Genomic DNA, 20,884 nt, shown 5'->3' on the forward strand with positions numbered 1-20,884 from the left:
ACCAATATGGTGACACAATGTTGACAGAATGTACTATATACATTGCGAACTCAATATGGTGACACAATGTTGACAGAATGTACTATATACATTGCACCAATATGGTGACACAATGTTGACAGAATGTACTATATACAATGTACCAATATGTTGGACAATGTTGACAGAATGTACTATATACATTGCAACGATATGTTGGCACAATGTTGACAGAATGAACTATATACACTGCACCAATATGGTGACACAATGCTGTTGGAATGTACTATATACAGTGTACCAATATGGTCACACAATGTTGACAGAATGTTCTATATACATTGCACCAATATGGTGACACAATGCTGATGGAATGTACTATATACATTGTACCAATATGTTGAGACAATGTTGACAGAATGTACTACATACAATGCACCAATATGTTGAGACAATGTTGATGGAATGTACCATATACATTGTACCAATATGGTGACACAATGTTGACAGAATGTTCTATATACATTGCAACAATATGGTGACACAATGTTGACAGAATGTACTATATACATTGCACCAATATGGTGAGACAATGTTGACAGAATGTACTATATACAATGCACCAATATGGTGACACAATGTTGACAGAATGTACTATATACATTGCACCAATATGGTGACACAATAATGACAGAATGTACTATATACATTGCACCAATACGGTGACACAATGTTGTCAGAATGTACTATATACATTGCACCAATATGGTGACACAATGTTATCTGAATGTACTATATACATTGTACCAATATGGTGACAAAATGTTAACAGAATGTACTATATACATTGCACCAATATGGTGACACAATGTTGACAGAATGTACTATATACATTGTACCAATATGGTGACACAATGTTGACAGAATGTACTATATACATTGTACCAATATGTTGAGACAATGTTGACAGAATGTACTATATACATTGTACCAATATGGTGACACAATGTTGACAGAATGTACTATATACATTGCACCAATATGATGACACAATGTTGACAGAATGTATTCTATACATTGTACCAATATGTTGAGACAATGTTGATGCAATGTACTATATACATTGCACCGATATGTTGAGACAATGTTGACAGAATGTACTATATACATTGTACCAATATGGTGCCACAATGTTGACAGAATGTACTATATACATTGTACCAATATGATGACACAATGTTGACAGAATGTACTATAGAATGTATTATATACAATGTTGACAGAATGTACTATATACATTGTACCAATATGTTGAGACAATGTTGACAGAATGTACTATATACATTGCACCGATATGTTGACACAATGTTGATGCAATGAACTATATACACTGCACCAATATGGTGACACAATGTTGATGGAATGTACTATATACATTGTACCAATATGGTGAGACAATGTTGACAGAATGTTCTATATACATTGCACCAATATGGTGACACAATGCTGATGGAATGTACTATATACATTGTACCAATATGTTGAGACAATGTTGACAGAATGTACTACATACAATGCACCAATATGTTGAGACAATGTTGATGGAATGAACTATATACATTGCACCAATATGGTGACACAATGTTGACAGAATGTTCTATATACATTGCACCAATATGGTGAGACAATGTTGACAGAATGTACTATATACATTGCAACCAATATGGTGAGACAATGTTGACAGAATGTACATATATACTAATATGTTGAGACAATGTTGATATGTTGACACAATGTTGACAGAATGTACTATATACAATGCAACCAATATGGTGACACAATGTTGACAGAATGTACTATATGGTGACACAATGTTGACAGAATGTACTATATACATTGCACCAATATGGTGACTGATGTTGTCAGACAATGGTTGACATGTTGTCAGAATGTACTATATACATTGCACCAATATGGTGACACAATGTTGACAGAATGTACTATATACATTATATACAATGACAGAATGTACTATATACAATATGGTGACACAATGTTGACAGAATGTACTATATACATTGCACCTCAATATGTTGACACAATGTTGACAATGAACTATATACATTGCAACCAATAATGGTGACACAATGTTGACAATGGTACTATATACATTGCACCAATATGGTGACACAATGTTGACAGAATGTACAGAATTATATACAATATGTTGAGACAATGATGGAATGACATACAATGTATGGTGACAGAATGTAATGTATATACATTGTACCAACATGGTGACACAATGTTGACAGAATGAACTATATACATTGCACCAATATGGTGACACAATGTTGACAGAATGTACTATATACATTGCACCAACATGAGAATGTACTATATACAATGAACAATATGTTGACAATGTTGACAGAATGTACTATATATACATTGCAATGTTGACAGAATGTACTAGCAGAAGGCTCCAATATGCTGACAACAATGTTGACAGAATGATATGTTGACACAATGTTGATGCAATGAACTATATACACTGCACCAATATGGTGACACAATGTTGATGGAATGTACTATATACATTGTACCAATATGGTGACACAATGTTGACAGAATGTTCTATATACATTGCACCAATATGGTGACACAATGCTGATGGAATGTACTACATACATTGTACCAATATGTTGAGACAATGTTGACAGAATGTACTACATACAATGCACCAATATGTTGAGACAATGTTGATGGAATGTACTATATACATTGTACCAATATGGTGACACAATGTTGACAGAATGTTCTATATGCATTGCACCAATATGGTGACACAATATTGACAGAATGAACTATATACATTGCACCAATATGGTGACACAATGTTGACAGAATGTACTATATACACTGTACCAATATGTTGACACAATGTTGATAGAATGTACTATATACAATGAACCAATATGTTGACACAATGTTGACAGAATGTACTATATACAATGAACCAATATGTTGACACAATGTTGATGGAATGTACTATATAGAATGCTCCAATATGTTGACACAATGTTGACAGAATGTACTATATACAATGCTCCAATATGGTGACACAATGTTGACAGAATGTACTATATACAAGGCACCAATATGTTGACACAATGTTGACAGAATGTACTATATACTATGCTCCAATATGGTGACACAATGTTGATGCAATGTACTATGTACAATGCTCCAATATGGTGACACAATGTTGACAGAATGTACTATATACACTGCACCAATGTGGTCACGCAATATTGCTGGCAAAATAGTTATACATTGCACCAATATGTTGATACACTGTTGGTGGAATGAACTATTTACACTTTTTATTCCAGTCACATGCATTGGTCCAATCCGTGAAGATCCGGGATAGAAATGATCTTCAGTAACACATGCTTGTCGTAAGATTCGACTAACGGGACCGGGTGGTCAGGCGCGCTGACTTGGCTGACACATGTCATCCTATCCCAATTCTTTAGATCGATGCTCATGTTGTTGATCATTTGACTGTCTAATCGGGATTTGATTACTTACAGACCGCCGCCATATAGCTGGAATATTGCAGCGATAAACAACCAACCAACCAAAACCATTTGCTAAAATACGTTTTCATCCCTATAGTATATTATTATGGGGTTTCCATTGCTTTCAGCTTTACCATACCACATGGAAGCTAACTTGTTATGGCAACTGGGGGAAGTCAAACACAAATACAATCTAACGAGAGTGAGTATCTTTCCTCAACAGACAGACAGATTATTTATTAAAGTCTCACATTCCTTGGACACGGTCTAATAATTGCCTGGCGTGTCTGCATGGTATTGTCTATTTCGCCGATGTCTTTAAACCATAAACGTTCACATAAACACCACTCGACCTGATACCGTAAGCGTAGATATTTGCCGAATCATTTTGTACTAAGAATCAAATCCACTGTAACAGTAAATACAACAGTGACTGAGTGAGGTCAGTTTTAAGCCGCTTTTAGCAGTATTCAAGCACTATCACGGCAGGGGACACCAGAAATGGGCCTCACACATTGTGCCCATTGTTGGGTCTTCGGTTTGACGAGTAATTATAAACACAATAGAAAAATTCTTCTAGTCAAGTGATTCGTTGTGGAAGGAGTGGGAAGGGATTGTTTGACTTACACTATCCTTTCCTTTGCAGAAAAATGTGAAGTATGCAGAAATGTAGAGCGCGCGTATGTCTCTCGAAACAACGCACCGAATGTATTCATAGTACACGCACAGAGAGAGGTCATCACTGGCCGAGGGAAGAATAAAGACGTGAAAAAGAAGAAGAAAGAAATCCTTCAGGATATTGAAAAGAAGGTATCGGCACTCAGGAACACCCACGGAGGGCATCTTCTTGTTCACTTAGACGGCCATACAAGGGGCGACAGATTTTTGGAGTACTTTCATGAGTTTGCTGAGTGTGGAAAGTCCTACACTGACAGTTATGTTTGCACGTGGCTTTGTGATCTGATCGGATTCAAACCGTTTGCGGATGTTTTATTAATTACCGTTGAAAACACCTGCTGTATTTCCACTGTTAACTTCAACACAAAGATTAGCAATGATTTCGAAAAGTTAAATGCGTCTACTTGGAATATTGTTTCCATTCTCGCACATGGCCAAGACAGAGAGAATGTTGATGCTACTTTAAGACGTCTTAAACAGACCCCCCACGAATGTCGGAATACCGAGATCAAGTCCTTGCCAGACCAAGGGGAGAAGTCAGACTTAGATCTGGTGGGCTACATCTGGGATGATCTGAAGCTAAAAGATAACTTGACATCCTTATCGAAGGTCCATGGAGGGGGATCATATTATGTAGGACTAGCGGAAAAGGTGGACACAAAGGGTGGTTATAAGAAGAAAGTTATCACAGAGGAAGGTTTTCAAATTACCAATCCAGAAACCTTTAAGAAGGCTATTACTGATAAGATCAATGCAAATGTGTGCGTGTTACATCACAATGGAACATTCGATCAGCTCCCTCCATCTTTGATAAAGATTGAAACATACAATATTTCACCCCAAAAATATGTTTTGGAAGTGGCTGTTGGATATTTCAGTGGTTTAGTATTCTCTGACAAGGGCGGACCTCGTACCTATGAAATATTAGAGGGAAATATTGAAAGGATGGACAAAGAAAAGTGGTGGAACAGAATAACACAGCTGCCTTCCTGGAAAGGAATAAACACAAAGTCAGCTGAGGAATGAGGCATCGTACATCATTTTTTACTGCTATAAAAGGTATTTCAGTAATACAAGGGTAGGCAACATCAGAAATCTCCTTATGCGTACTTGAACTGAACTCTGTCCTCGACGTGAACATTTGAACGACTACATTGACGACAACCTTTGAGCAGTATGGGTTCCTCCGTGGACAGTGACGACTCAGAACTGTCCAGTAGCTACAGCTCTGACGATGTTGTCGAGTGCTCTAACCACAAGTACAGAGGAATGCATTCCCAGGGAAAAAGGCCCTTGGAGTTCAGTTGTAAGTGACTCGATCATCATTCTGGGTCGGGGGGTGGGGGCTGTTGAAAGAAATGGAGCGTGTTACCGAACAGTAAACACCATATCCCGCCTAAGTTATGTTGTGTTTCGAACAAACATTGATGCAAAGACCCTTTCAATATGAAACTTTTCATCGCAGAGAGACGAATAAATCCTTTTCAGCAATCCCATTGCTGGTAGATATCGGCCACGTTTTATATTTCTAACTCTTGTCAGGGGCTCCTTTTACGAAGCAACCTTTGCTAAGGTTAACCTTAACTCCCATTCTTTAACGTTGCACTAAGATTACCCTAGTGACTTACGATCACCTCAGTGCTTTGTGAAAGGAGGCCCAGGGTGCCGTTCCACTAACCGATCTTATCTAAGATCAATCTTAGCAAGTTACGCCAATTTTACAATCGTCTTAGCTAAAAGTTACACCCATTCCACTAACCGATCTTAGGCCGATCGTAGCCGGTCCCGATCTTACGATCCGATCCAAGCTTAGTTCGAGACTCTTTCGTGCGAGAGATAGAGGAATGCGAGGCACGAGTTATCTCCCTTTGCATAGTCTAGCAAATGATAGAAAGTAGTTTACGAACCAACTGAGTGAGTGAGTGAGTTTAGATTTACGCCGCACTCAGCAATAGTCCAGCTATATGGCGGCGGTCTGTAAATAATCTAGCTAAGATGCATAGCGTTCATTTCAACATGAGCGTTCATGCTAGTGAACGCTATGTATCTTAGCTATAAATAATCGAGTCTGGACCAGACAATCCAGTGATCAACAGCATGCGCATCGATCTGCGCAGTTGGGAACCGATGACATGTGTCAACCAAGTCAGCGAGCCTGACCGAACCCGATCCCGTTAGTGGCCTCTTACGACAGGCATGGGTTATTGAAGATCAATATTCTAACCTGCCTTCATGGCATTTTTCCAACCAAGTGTAAACGTGGAGAAAAACCTAGAGCAAAATATTAGGGTAGTGAGCACCTTGGTTTCAGGTGCAAGTGCGACGCCGGGTATCAAGCATAATATAATAATAATAAATGCATATTTATAGTGCACCTATTCCACATCCTTGGGCATGCTCAAAGCGCTGTGTACAGATAATTTACACGAGAATATTTACAGCCGAGATTATAAGTAATATACTGAGAACAGGTTTTAAGTCTGGACTTTAAAAATGTCAATTGTGTCAGAGCTTTTAATATGTGCCTGAACCTTGTCAATCAGAATAAACAAGGCGTGACGAGGCTATAACGTATGTAGAATCTGTCAGTGGTCTTGAATAACACGCGGCCTGCCTTTAGAGTCCCCCACCAAATATGCCCAGTGAAATCAAGCATATTTGTATCTTTTTGCTTCAGAACATTGTTCACTTCACGGCGGTCCCTATTCTTAACCATGACGTTGCAATATTGTTGTACAAATGTGTTACACCGACTCGCTCGGTTGTGTTCCCATGACGACAGTGGTCAGACTGGCCTGGCATTTGTAAGGCTTCAGTGCAGTGTTTGTTTACATCACAGAAATATACAAATTCATTTCATGGGGGGACTTTAGGGGACGCTCACGGTGAAATGCTCGCTCTTATTTTTCACATAGAATAGGAAAGCCACCATTTTGGTTTCGCTACGATTGATTTTAGCTATCTTAAGTTGGTCATGAGCAACTTAGACTTTGAATCTTAACTTTACGATTGACTTGGGTAAGATTGGTTAGTGGAACGGTATGCCGATCGTAACGTCACGCTAAGATTGGGATTTTAGGGGTTTACGATTGGCATAGGGCTAAGATCGGTTAGTGGAACGGCACCCAGGTCGGCAGTTGAACGTAGGTAACTGCACTGACCTTTTTAAGCGTCCAAATCAACGTGATGGTATTTTGCTCATGATCGTTTAATTTTACTCTTTGACACAACCTACTTCTTTTTTCAGGTTACTCATTTCTGGTATACCATAATCACTTTGATATTGAGAAGGGTAAGTATATTTGTTTGCACCTTGTAGCATATGCAGGAGTGTGTACTATAGTCTGTGTAAATATTCTCGCTCAACGTGGATACGTTCAAAGCACGATATGCATGATATGCACCATGATATGCATCATGACTGTAAAGGGGCGGTGGGGTAGCCTAGTGGTTAAAGCGTTGGCTCGTCACGCCGAAGACCCGGGTTCGAATCCCCACATGGGCACAATGTGTGAAGCCCATTTCTGGTGTCCCCCGCCGTGATGTTGCTGGAATATTGCTAAAAGCGGCGTAAAACGAAACTCAGTCAGTCAGTCATGACTGTAAAATATTCTACATCTCAACATCATAAGACAATCTTGCGGGCGATGGAGCGCCTAATGTTTACACCGTTTGCACATCAAGCCGAAGACCCGGGGTTGATTCCCAATATTGGTACGACGTGTAAAACCTAATTCTGGTGACAACTACAGGTTATTCAGCTTGACCTGAGCTACTCTACATATGCATGATCCGGGAGGTCAAATGGCACAAACAGCTGGTCGAGTTAACTTAATTAAATAGGGGAGCAGAAAATGTTGTGATTGTTGCGTTCGTGCGAAACATGCATACATGGATTCGTTACAGAACTTGTCCCGGAAAACAACACTTCTGAAAAAAAAATCACTTCATGTTTCAATTGAATTGTTTTTACAGTCATATGCTATCTAGTTTGGTTTACTAACTTTACAATGTACAGTCAGTTACTTTCAGAATCCTATTCACTCTCGCTATCACTCTCTCCACCCAGTTCAATTATCACTTTTTCTATTTCATGTTTAACTGCAATATTTCTGTCCCAGTAATCGCTTTGCAAATTTTCAACATGGGCACATAAATCAGTCCACTCGTTTACTCCAATTTCAAGAAACCTCGCCTCAGTGAATTTCCTAGCATCGGTAATAGGACACTTCACATTTTTGGCAGCTACAAAAAATTTCACATTGGCCCATATAAGTTCGATTGGGTTCAGATCTGCGTGGTATGGAGGTAGCCTGATTCCTGTGTGACCGTGTAAACAAAGTAAGGACATTGCTGGCGATTTCTCGACACTGAGATGCCAAACGGCGACCTTGTCTAGGCTGTTCGGACATGTTGACAATCAGCTGACAAAGGCGCACACCTTCACAATAATAGACCCAACCAGTTGTGACACGGTCACGTAATGCATTAGTATTCACTTGATCAGGTCAAGTTGAACAACCTGTACAGTGATACTGATGAATATTGCTAAAAGTGGCGTAAAACCTAAATCACTCACTCACTAACTCAATCATGAGCTGAGAATACCTAAGCAGCAAAGTATAGACCTACGTTTGTTTGATGATGATCGGGACCGAAACCGACATGAACTGATTATGTCAATGGCGATGTAATTGATACAGGTGTTATAGCGAGTGAGTGAGTATGGGTTTACGCCGCTTTAGCAATATTCCACCATTATCACGAAACCTGAAATGGGCTTGACACAGTGTACCTATGTGGGGAATCGAACCCGGGTCTTCGATGTGACGTGCGAACGCTGTAACCATTAAGCTACCCCAACGCCAAGTGACATAGACGGCATTACATTCCTCATGTCAATCAGTATCAGTGCACTGGTTTCAGACAAGTAATGTTTTTAAATTGTTTGTCAAATTTTCAACTGTGTTAATTCTTTTGCTCTAAAGTTTTATTTTATTGGAGAACAAATGGTAATGTATCAGTGTCTAATAAACTTTTGTTGTTTGTAATAGGTGGCATTTACCCAAAAGATGTGGAGCTGTACCTTCCCAAATGTATTCTTCGTTCCATCCAATCAATTCCTGCGACGCACTGTATCTACGTCAACTCTCCACTGCTCACGTTCCTGGAGCCAGAAGAGGAGGTTCCAGCTCCACACAGCGTCGTATGTGATGCCTATGTCTTTGGGGAAGATAGGACGGTTAAAGTCCTTACGTTCGTAGAAGCTGAAGTTGATGATGCCTTACACTACAACTCCACACTCGCCCAGAGTCTCACATACATTGTAAGGAGGAAACATGGATCCAACTTTCATCTCCTTCATGGCGTGATAGGACCCGATGAGTGGAAGCATCCTGACAATTTTCATAAAACTGTCGAATGCCTACAATCAAATGTTGAGAAGTATACACTCCCTGGATCTCTACAATACAATGCAGAGTTGCTGGATAGCGCCAGAGAGATATTTTTCAAAATGATGCTCGATCAACAAGTATCTGTGAGGCAGAGTGGTGAGCAGTTTCCCTTTGTTTTGAACAATATCGCGTTCACACCTTTTCCAATAGTAGACAAGCATATTCATTCCAGCCTCACGTTGGGTATCATAATTTAATTCCTGCTTACTCCCTTGTAATACGAACCAATAATAGCGATTTGAAACTATGGTCGTTTCTTAAACAACTTTTATCCTAAGTTGAATAGAATTCTGAGATTTAAATGTCCAATTGGCAAGGTAAAATGATGACCATTCACAATCTTAATTTGACTTTATTCGATTTCCTTTTTCTTTAAAGTGAAATTTCACTCAATGCAAACAGACCATACAAGGTTCTGTTTCTAACACAGACGCCTAGGGGTGACTGATAACGTTTCAGCACAGTAATGCTATTGTCAGGTCCATCTTTGTTTCAGAATGGACTGATCTATTTGTTGAGACGGCTGCTTACCATGACGCCAGAGCCAAACTGCAACAAAATGGACTTCTTATACTAATTGGTAGCCATGGTGAAGGCAAGACCACAATTGGACAAAAACTCTGTTACGACTATCAGCAAGAAGGCTACAACACTGTCATCTACAGCAGACTGGAGGACTTCAATCCAAAAATACTTCAGTCAAAGCAGTCTACACTTGTGGTGCTCGATGACATGTATCCTTACATCCATGAGACATTCTCGCGTAAAAGGAAGAACGTGCGTCTAGTTGTCATAGAAGAACACGATAAGGAAGAAGCCCAATTTGTAAAACGTCTGCTCAGAACAAATACAATCACTGTGAACATTACAAAAACACGAAACATGAACTGGGAGAGAACCAAAGACGAATATTCTCGAATGTTACAGCTGCAGACAGACATACCAGACGAAACTCGGGATAAGATCACTGCACAGCTGCCTCAGTATTATGTTGGTTTTCCGAAGGTCATTAAACGGTTCTGGAAGGATAGCCCTGTGACTGATCCTCTCACATATTTTACAAGCCCTCACACATACTTCAGTACAGAAGTAGAAAAACTATTTGAGAATCAGAACTATGCTGCTGGAATTTTGTATGTTCTGGTATCAAGAAACAAAGTTGACCTTATCAGCTGTAGCGATAGTGATACTCTTGAATCTGAATCTAAGTCTGAATCTGAATCTGAAACCGAATCGGAATCGGAATCTCTGAACATTGTTTCAGAAGAGTATATGCGCGCACTGAGGGCTGATGACCTGTATCCTACTGCCAATAATTCTGTTCGTGTTGATGATGTTCCTATTGATCCTCCCCGGAATGAATATGTCTTTAAAGCTGTTGACGGCAATGCACTTGACGCAGTTGACACGCTCTTTCCTACTGTTGACAAAGGCGGCCTTCCTGACATCATACACAAACTAAATGAGACCTACCTGTCCCAAAAGGGCAACACAGTATGTTTCAATGACCCTTTGACATACGATGTCTGTGTGTTCTATGTTGATACAAGGTTCCCCGGAAGTCTGTGGAAACACTGCACTGCCGTTTTTGAAGGTGATGACTTGGCATCGCCCAATCAGAGTACTATTCTTATCTCCAGAAGTAACAACGACAAGCTCATTGACCAGTTGATTGGATGTGTTAGGAGAGGGGAATTCAGGAATACATTGTCCCACCCAGTCCTCACCAAGGAGGGCAACATAGACAGGTTCTTTGCCGAACTTGGAGAAACTCTTAAGGAGGTGTTAGACTTACGAGAAGAACAGGATTCTGCTATTACACACGGTTTCCTGTACTGGGTCCTTCGGTCTGGCAATGATTACATGCGTAAGAAAGTATTACAGCAAAAGGAACTGTCACGGGCACACATCAGTGACGGTCTCACGTCTTGCCTTAGACTGAACCAGACAAATTATTTCTTGTATCTATGGCAGAATATGCTTGATCCAAACAGTCAGCTAAGCTTTAGTGATTCAGACGGCAACTCCTTTCTTATGCTTGCTGTGATCAGAAACAGAAAGTCAATTGTGAAGTTCTTGTTGGATGCTGGTGCAGATCCACTGACGAGAAACAAGACTCAAAACACAGCTATTCATTTGGCATGCATGAATGGATATACAGAGCTTGTGAAAACACTCATACCGCATCTTGGTGATAGATGGAACACAAAAGGTCAACACTCGCGAACAACACTCATGGTGGCAGCTCACCATGGTAACAGTCCACTGTACCACTATCTCACCAATAACAGAAAGGCTGATCTGACTGGTGTTGATGATTATGGTAACACTATGCTACATTTGGCATGTGAGGGTGGTTGCCTAGCAATTGTTAGCCATATCATTTCCAGTAAACTGTTCGATATTAACCGTGTTGGACAGTATGGAAAGACTCCATTGATGATAGCTGCTTTCAAGGGTCACAGAGATGTGTGTGGTTAACCACGAGGTTCGCCCGATGTTATCAATGATTCATAAACACGTGCTCATTGTATACTACAAACAAAATGTATGGGAACACCCAAAGATTTGATAGTCATATATAAACTTAAACGTGGTGAGGTCATTTATACTTTTATAAGGTCATTTATGAGGTAAATGCAACTTTTTGTGTGCTTAATGGGCACTTTAAACGACATGTTAGAACTTGCTGTGAAGCAACTGATTAAATATTCGTTGAGTTTGAGTGAAACGAAACTTTGTCAAAAAGTTGCATTTACCTCGGAGTATAAATAACCTCATCACTATTAATTTTGCATATCACCATCAAATTTTAGAGTGTTCCCATATTTTTTTTGGGTAGTATACTTCGAGTGAGTGAGTGAGTGAGTTTGGTTTTTAGGCCGGTTTTAGCAATATTCCAACAATGTCGCGGCAACAACAGAAATGGGCTTCACACATTGTAGCCATGTAGGGCATAGAATTCGGGCCTTCGGCGTGACGAGCGAACGCTTTAACCATAGGCTACCCCATCGCCCCTATACTGTATGGGGCTGCAGCCCTCAGCAGCTGTTTCAAAAGCTTGCGACGAAACAAGTGTCAGAATTGCCAGCCATTTATGAGGTGTTTTATCAATTTTAATATCTTTTTACATTACATGACGCTTTTGTTGAACGCTGTGTGTGATACTTACGCTGACGTCTTGAACAGTGAGTGCTTGAATGCCTGAGAGCGAGAGTGCGTGAGTGCGTGAGTGAGTGAGTAGTCTGTATTCAGCATATTTACCACAAGATTTTCACCTCTTTACAAATGGAAGAGAGACACATCTTCCTTTGACCTATGTAAACTAGATTATGTTGATTGTACCTTTCGCCTTGTTACATATCAATATTAATCGTCATAGATTAGAATTAGTTTTGAGTTTGTGAAAATATAATACACTTTATTGCATCGAAGGAGACATTAGACATTCTTTTGTGATCATTGACTGTAATTGTATTATCTGTCACAGTTAACAGATTAGATAGTATGAGATGATTTATTACTGAGACATAAGTCCCGGCACTCACTATCAGTCCAGAAGAGAATCCAGTTCAAAGTCTTGACACTCACCTCCTAATGTGCCAACAGAACAGCGCCAAGCTATCTTTGCGAATTGAACAGGGAGTGTCATCCAGCCAGAAGACTCAGATCATGTTCGCAACACTTCGGAGGACGATCATTCTCTAACGTATCGATACAACCGTGGAACGCTCTTCCATCAGTGACACAATTCAAACGTCAGCTCAAGACGTTATTATTCAACTAGCACTTTGTGTTGCACCTGTGCTTCTCTGGCATGTACATTTCCACTCTCCCTGTCTTGCTCTGAGGATACATATGCATGGAATTAAGCGCAATATAAGCTACATATTATTATTATTATTATCATAACATGATTATGTACATGAATGATTGGGATCCAGTTACATCACAGCATAAGGGATAGAAACCCGAAGTGATGCAGATCTGAGATTTGTACCGACGTACATAGGTGCAGTGTTGACAAGTCTAGAAGCCTAACCATCATTCCTACCCACGACTATTAAGGCTTCTGGTGTGTCCAAGGGAGACAACTATGTTATTCGCGCTGTTGTGTGCATAATTACTGCTGATTGTAAATAACTTTGCAATGTTATTTATTATCTGAAATTGGGTCTTAAATCTACTATAGGGATGATATATAAGTCTCTTGAGACCATGGGATTCAGCCTTTGTTGATATTTATAACCGCTGTATAAATTGCAGGAAGTTATTTCCTAAGACATATTTACAGTGTAAGAAGACAGCGATGATATACTGTTTGATCTTTGGCTTTCATTTGACATTTACCCTTTGTTGATGTTTTGTTGCTTCTAATAAAATGTTTAATGTATGTTATACCGTGTGTTCTGTACATGTGTAACCAATATGTTCAACGTATGTGTGGTTGTAGATGTATTTGGCTATTTAAGTCATAGTGCCCGAATATAGAAAACATATAAGGGAACGCCAAATCATTGCAGTGTTCCCACATTCGCTCTCAGAATTTCACCCACAGTGCAATACTGAGCGAGCTAGGAAACCTGGAACAATAATGGACCGCTTGTACTTTCCCGCGTTCCCTTATTTGTTTTCGTCAGTATAAATGTAACATATATTTGGGATTACACTCTCAGTAAAGTACAGATTCTAGTACTTTAAATTTTGTTGGGTTGAGTCCCATCCGGGATTCGAACCCACACCCTCAGAGTCACGCACCTAAATCGCCAGTGGCTGAGCGGGTTAGGCGCCTAACTTTGTGTGCTGGCGAAGTACTAGAATCTGTACTTTACTAAGAAAGTGTATTCCTAACAGTGTAACATGTTACAAAGGGAAGACATGTCGTTATTGAATGGATTCGAGAGTTACCATAATATATAAGCTCTGAGTGCCAAAATATTTTGCTTTGTATTGTATACATAGAACAGTCAAAGCCCGATGAGTCGAACTTTAGTATGTCGAACTGACGGTTGTGTCGAAGTACAATCTTGGCCCATGCATATTCATAACTTAGTCGTTTTGCGGTTGTGTCGACGTATGTACGAACATCCTTACGCTTGTTGTTTTGGCTGTGTGAATTTCTACGTTGTAGATCAACATTAAATAGCAAGTACCCACTTTGGGCACGTGTTGACAAACACATTCAATATAATACACGTGTTCAAATATAATGGTATAAACATTACATAAAATACAATAAATCTGAAAAATTGCAGCAAACGTGAAAACATAAAATGATGAAAACTTGAACACGAAAAAAATTCTTTTAGAATATAAAAGCTCTTAATCTTCACTTCAGTGCATTTCCTTTGGACATTGTAATATATCCGGCTTTTATGACACTTGTAAAGTGCTACGTTTTTATCTATGATTTGTTCTGTTATCTGTTAGTGTATGTGTTTCTGTACTCCATGTCACCTGCTCCAGGTGTGTATGGCTCTCTCATGATGTGAGGCAAATAACCGTGAAGACCATGAAGTATAACAAACCAACCGTGGTGGGCGAGCATATGTGGTGGGCGAGCTGGCTAAGGCGCTGGCTAAGCCGCCAGGCTAGTGATCCAGCGGGCATGAGGTGCCGGGATCGAGCCCACCTGTGACCGGGTGTAAAAACCTTGGAGTCAACTTTGTGTGCAGAATATTTTAGTGTTGTCACAACCCCTAGTGTACAACGCACAACCCTGTGCACTTAAAAGAACCCACGAATTCGTTGGTAAATGACCGGATGGTGGCCACATGAATACGTGCAAACACCTAGTTGCGGGTACAGCAACATGCAGTAAACTTGGACAAAGTACTGTGAGTCTGACTATTTGTCCCAGTCCACCCAGCTGTGACTGGGTACCTCGTAAGGATGGGGAAGCCGCAATAACTCGGTGCGCCTTGTGGCAGCAAGAGTTGTATGATCCCCAGGGAGTTGAGATTGATATGTGCGCTATATATATCCAATAATAATAACCAGCCTACTAGCCTTCCAGCCTACCAACCAACATAGCAATCGCACTAAACATAAGCAATACGCTGCAATGTTTAACTTAATAGATCACAATGCAATAACCTCACCTTCTGGTCGTGAAGACGACTCGTGAAGATCCGGGTAAGATATTGGTCTTCAAGCTTGTCTTAAGAGGCAACTAACGGGATCGGGTGGTCAGGCTCTGCTTTGGTTGACACATGTCATCGCTTCCCGCATTGCGCAGATCGATGCTCACGCAGTTGATCACTGGATTGTCTGGTCCAGACAGATTATTTACAGACCGTCGCCATATAGCTGGAATATTGCTGAGTGCGGCGTTAAACAACAATCAGTCAATCTATCATTCTGGCCGTGAACGGTACATAGGTAAATTTATGAAGTTATGAAGTTACTGCAAGGGGACATAACTCTATATATTTACAAGGTAACGCCGTAAACAAACATGAAGTATATCGTTGCTACACTGACATACAACATGATGCTCATCAGTTTCCGAAATCACATTTTGTAAGTACATCGATAAGCTCTAACCGAGACCTTTCAACGTTTGCTGGAGATTTTCACATCAGAAAAATCAATCATCGGTATATATTCTTGTGCTAACGAAAAGACGATATGCTCCACATCGGAATTTTGCACATGCTACTAATTCATCATACGAAGCATGATTTCGTGTATTTCTTGCATTTCTTTTGTGAGTTTGGCATAACTATGCTGAAACATACACAATGTCATATTTATCATAACGCAACATCTCTAATATACTCTTCAAAGGAAATAAAGGAACCTGAACTTTCAATTTGGATAGCATGAGGTGAGGTGAAATTGGGTTTAACGTCGTGCTTGAGAATTTTTCGCTCATATGACGACGTGCATGCGTGTGTATGTGCGGCTGCTTGTACTAGCCCAGAATGAAGCTGGTTTTAAGGTGCTAGCCCACTGAGATACCATGCCGCACTGAAGCATGAATACCCCACTCAGACACATTATACTGAATCCGAGCCGACCAGTCCTTGTTGTACCCATTAATGCCGAGCGCCAGGCAGGGACAAACAAGTACCATATTTTAACGTCTTTTGGTATGACGCGGTCGGGGATCGAACCCGCGACTTTCCGCTCTCCGGACGGACGTTCAAACCACTACACCACGGAGGCGGTCCAATTTGGATAGGAAGTATTTATAAATAAGCGTTAAGAAACATTTCAGAGACTGACATGTTATGAACGCACCACCATTTCTCTGTATCACCACCCCTGAAAACAATGCATGGGATGCACGTGCACAACGCAGTAGCCCTATACACATGCATGGGGTGTCATTCTTGAGTTTGACGTTTTACAACAAGGTCGATAAATCACTGTAGACCATTTATTTTGTCAACCATCTTGCAACAAACAGTTGTTATTGTCTGTTTCAAGTCGAGCTTTTTTTGTTTTAAACTGAAAATCGTGCATATGCAAATTGCACGCCATCATCATTACACCGATGTTACATACGTCACTGTTATATGGCAATCCTTGGTCGTACACTTCCATACTAAGGTTTCATCACGTTTCCTTTTGTTGACTCTGTACATGAAACCACCGGAACAAAGATATCTGCCGCCTCTCGAAGTTGGGATGAACTTGACCTGTAGCTGTGCATTTGCCATGGTAGGACTTAGTAGCGAAAGTGGTCCGGGACCTCTATTTATATTTGTCATAAAATTGTTGAACAGAGTTCACTAATAAATGTCAATTAATTTACAGTGACTTGAAGTGAACACCAGTTCAGCTCATTAGCGTCTTTGACTTGAAGTGAACACCAGTTCAGCTCATTAGCGTCTCTCGCTCGAGTGACCAACTGACTAATCCGTTAATCCCTAATCCGTTAATCCATATTGGATTAGAAACTTCAAAGCAAAATCGCCAGTGACTTAGTGCGAATAGTGTTCACCCTACTGGTGACTTCATGAGAAGACACCATTACACCAAGCATTTTGTACTCTGTAACCATTCATTATTATCATACCAGCAATGATTGATTCCGATATACCTCCCAATTTGTTCAATCGTAACTCTAAAATGAAGTTCGGCTACTTTTTTAAGAGCATTATATTTTTAAAGACACAGGCCAACATAGATCTAGTTTTCAAGAGACGTAACAGCATGCAAAACACCATCCATACAATACTACTGCAATACAGTATATTCAGCATTCTGGCACCACATTGTGTGATACTCGGTTCTGATTGGCTGAGAGCTCATCAAAACCGTACTTAAAGGGCAATTTAATGACATCTAATTAAAGTGACAGGTCTTTTCCAAATTGGGAACAGTAGCGTGGTTATCAACAATTACTTCCGTGAATAAAGTTAGCGGCGATTAAACTTAGCGAGTTCACGGCTTGAATTGGGGCTAGTCGATTGTCATACAGTAGGGGAGACTAATAATTCGCTTGCCAAAACACAAATAATTGTACTTGCTCACAGTATAAACTGTATTTTTAAAATCTATTTAAGCTTTGTGTTACAAATACCAGCCTATTGGTTCCAGAATAAAGGATTCATGATGTTGTTATTTTGTTCATTACACAATCCGTCCCTCAGCTGGACGATTCCAAGCGATTTCCAAGAAAAAGGCCCCTTACGCATTATGTTCTAGGGCGCCAAAGAGTCCGGTTTTAAAACGCTTATCATGTCGGGCTAGGATGGAGATAAAGTGTTCAATTTTCCTAACGCGTTCGGATTTTCAATTACAGTTAGCTGCCTTAAATCAACGGTAAAGGACCGCAACATTAAAAAAAGAGTAGCTCTTCTAATTAAGGACAACGGCCCACATACAAAAATTACACACATTAATTGAATAACAACGACAAGGTGACAGGAACCACAGTAATGACTCATTCAAAAACAACTTCATTTCAGTTTTACACAATTGTTGAGCAAGATAATGTTTTCTCGATGTTAACAACGTATTACATTTCATGATAGTGGTTTGAAAACAGAGGAAGATATCATATTCCTGAGTTATGCTAGGCAGGACATTCTAGTAGGAAATGATATTTGTTTTCGATTACATGTAGGACACACATTATATATATTCTTTCTTCACGAGTTATTGGTTCCCACCAACTCTTAGTTGGAGTTCGGATGATCTCAACAGAAGCTGCAGTCGGCGTAAATCTCTGGTCGTAATGGCGGACATGTAATATTCTGTATTTAGCAATGATTTAACTCCATGATAGGTGGTCAGTTTTCCATATTCACAAACTGTATTATACCATTCTTGCTGATGACACTCTTCAATTCTTTGTGTAAAAACGCTTATAGAATGTGACACAAGGACCAGTAGACCAACTGGGGGCACATCCACACCCTTCAGCCCGCGTTAAAGAGTGAGTGAGTGAATGAAGTTTGTTTTACGCCGCTTTCAGCAATATTCCAGCAATATCATGGCGGGGGACACCAGAAATGGGCTTCACAAATTGTACCCATGTGGGGAATCGAACCTGTGTCTTCGGCGTGACTAGACTACCCCACCATCCCCGGAGTTAAGAACATAACATCTCAGTATCAGACCACAACTTTCCAAATCCCACCACAGCATGCAAGAGAATCCATTCTGCCAACTGTACATTGTGGGGTGTAACGTATTAACAGCATAAACGCCTTTTGGTTGCACAAACTCTACATTGTGAGGGTGTGACGTATTAGCAGCAAAAAAACCTTTTGGTTGCACAAACTGTTACAAAATTAATGAAAGTGACGCATAAACAATTAGCTGAATATTGTGGAATCCTAGAAGGGACATTGTCGCGTTGTTACTCCACACAAACAAGCAAAAACTGGCGCGATTGCCCAAAGTGTGCCAAGGCGACATTTTGGCCATTTGTCACAACGACGCGCTTTGAATAGTTTTTATTCGGCCAAAGGGCGACAATACGACATAGAGACAATTTTCAAGGTCAAAATATGTCGCGTTGTCGCCTCATCTAATATGTGTAAAAATGGCCTTAAAATGGGCGACAATGTCCCTTCTAGGATTTCATATAATATTGTGTTCGATCTCTTCACTTATGCATGCGAAGATATCAACTGTATATAAACTGCGATATTTAAGCTGCAGCCTGAACATTTCACTCCAAAAAGTCCTGTCAGTATCGTTGTTGAGGCAGCTGTGATGGAGGGACGCAGAATGCCGTTGTTGACGCTGCTGATTCTTGTGTCATATTGCGTGCTGGTTCGTATGTTGTGTGACGATTATCTCCAGGTCCAGAACACTTACCTCGACAACCACCAGTATGACGTCACACAGGCCTCTTCAGTGATTGACTGCGTGGCCACATGTTACACTCAACCTCGCTGTCAGTCGGTCGGGTTCGATCCTCAATCCCTGGAGTGTCATCGTCACACTCGTAACAGCAGCACTGCCCGGGGGAATCTTGTGTCCAGGCCGGGCTGGATACACAGAGACGTGACCACGTGGACAGAGGTAACGTCTTACCAACACTTACCATATAGTATTGGTTTGCCACCTTATACACATGGCACTTAAGTAAGCACTGATATATTTCATTATAGTTATGAACCTATCGACGATGATATTATCTCAATTATGTCATTGTATAGTAGCACATGTCAGGTACTGAAAAGCAAGGTTTGAGTGTGAAAGGACGTGCCAAGACGCAGCCCACATGCAAGTGAAGCATGCTATCTACTCATGTCATGAAAAACATCAGCTCTACCTGACCGTTCATGGTATATAACTTGTGAATATGCCATCCGTTTCATTCATACACGTTACGATGGCGAGGAGAGTTTTATTGGGACTGAGATGGAAGATAGTGGGTACACATGCAGTTGACACGTCATTCAAGACGTCTGTCGTTAATAGACCAATCTTGAAACCCTAAGAAATAGTCACTGTTCAGGATCGACCACGACCAGGGTAACCCAGGAAGACCAGGGTAACCCAGGAAGACCAGGTGTAACCCAGGAAGACCAGGTGTAACCCAGGAAGACCAGGTGTAACCCAGGAAGACCAGGTGTAACCCAGGAAGACCAGGTTTAACCCAGGAAGACCAGGGTAACCCAGGAAGGCCAGGTGTAACCCAGGAAGACCAGGGTAACCCAGGAAGACCAGGTGTAACACAGGAAGACCAGGGTAACCCAGGAAGACCAGGTGTAACCC

At 40.5% G+C, this 20,884-nt stretch overlaps 1 protein-coding gene and 1 long non-coding RNA gene across 2 annotated transcripts; both read left to right on the plus strand.

The window, feature by feature from the left end:
* The first annotated feature begins 3,686 nt into the window (after positions 1-3,686).
* On the plus strand, positions 3,687-4,339 carry LOC124269561. The gene is made up of 2 exons (XR_006896537.1): positions 3,687-3,765; positions 4,210-4,339. It is a non-coding gene; the product is annotated as an uncharacterized LOC124269561 (long non-coding RNA).
* Positions 4,340-4,477: 138 nt separating this feature from the next.
* On the plus strand, positions 4,478-12,178 carry LOC124269558. The gene is made up of 4 exons (XM_046704589.1): positions 4,478-5,547; positions 7,489-7,533; positions 9,296-9,793; positions 10,194-12,178. The coding sequence occupies exons 1-4, from the start codon at positions 5,418-5,420 to the stop codon at positions 12,176-12,178; spliced, it is 2,658 nt and encodes an 885-aa protein (XP_046560545.1). The 5' UTR covers positions 4,478-5,417.
* The last annotated feature ends 8,706 nt before the right edge of the window (positions 12,179-20,884 follow it).

Source organism: Haliotis rubra, unplaced genomic scaffold (genome assembly GCF_003918875.1).
Source record: "Haliotis rubra isolate DU_JTF1 unplaced genomic scaffold, ASM391887v1 Scf1456, whole genome shotgun sequence".
Taxonomy (NCBI): domain Eukaryota; kingdom Metazoa; phylum Mollusca; class Gastropoda; order Lepetellida; family Haliotidae; genus Haliotis; species Haliotis rubra.

What these genes read in the sequence shown, in the direction of transcription:
- LOC124269558 (XM_046704589.1), top strand. Translation starts at nt 5,418, where the DNA reads ATGGGTTCCTCCGTGGACAGTGACGACTCAGAACTGTCCAGTAGCTAC. An exon ending in AAGGCCCTTGGAGTTCAGTT is followed by an intron (nt 5,548 to 7,488) that starts GTAAGTGACTCG and finishes TTCTTTTTTCAG; the next exon opens with GTTACTCATTTCTGGTATAC. An exon ending in AGTATCTGTGAGGCAGAGTG is followed by an intron (nt 9,794 to 10,193) that starts GTGAGCAGTTTC and finishes TCTTTGTTTCAG; the next exon opens with AATGGACTGATCTATTTGTT.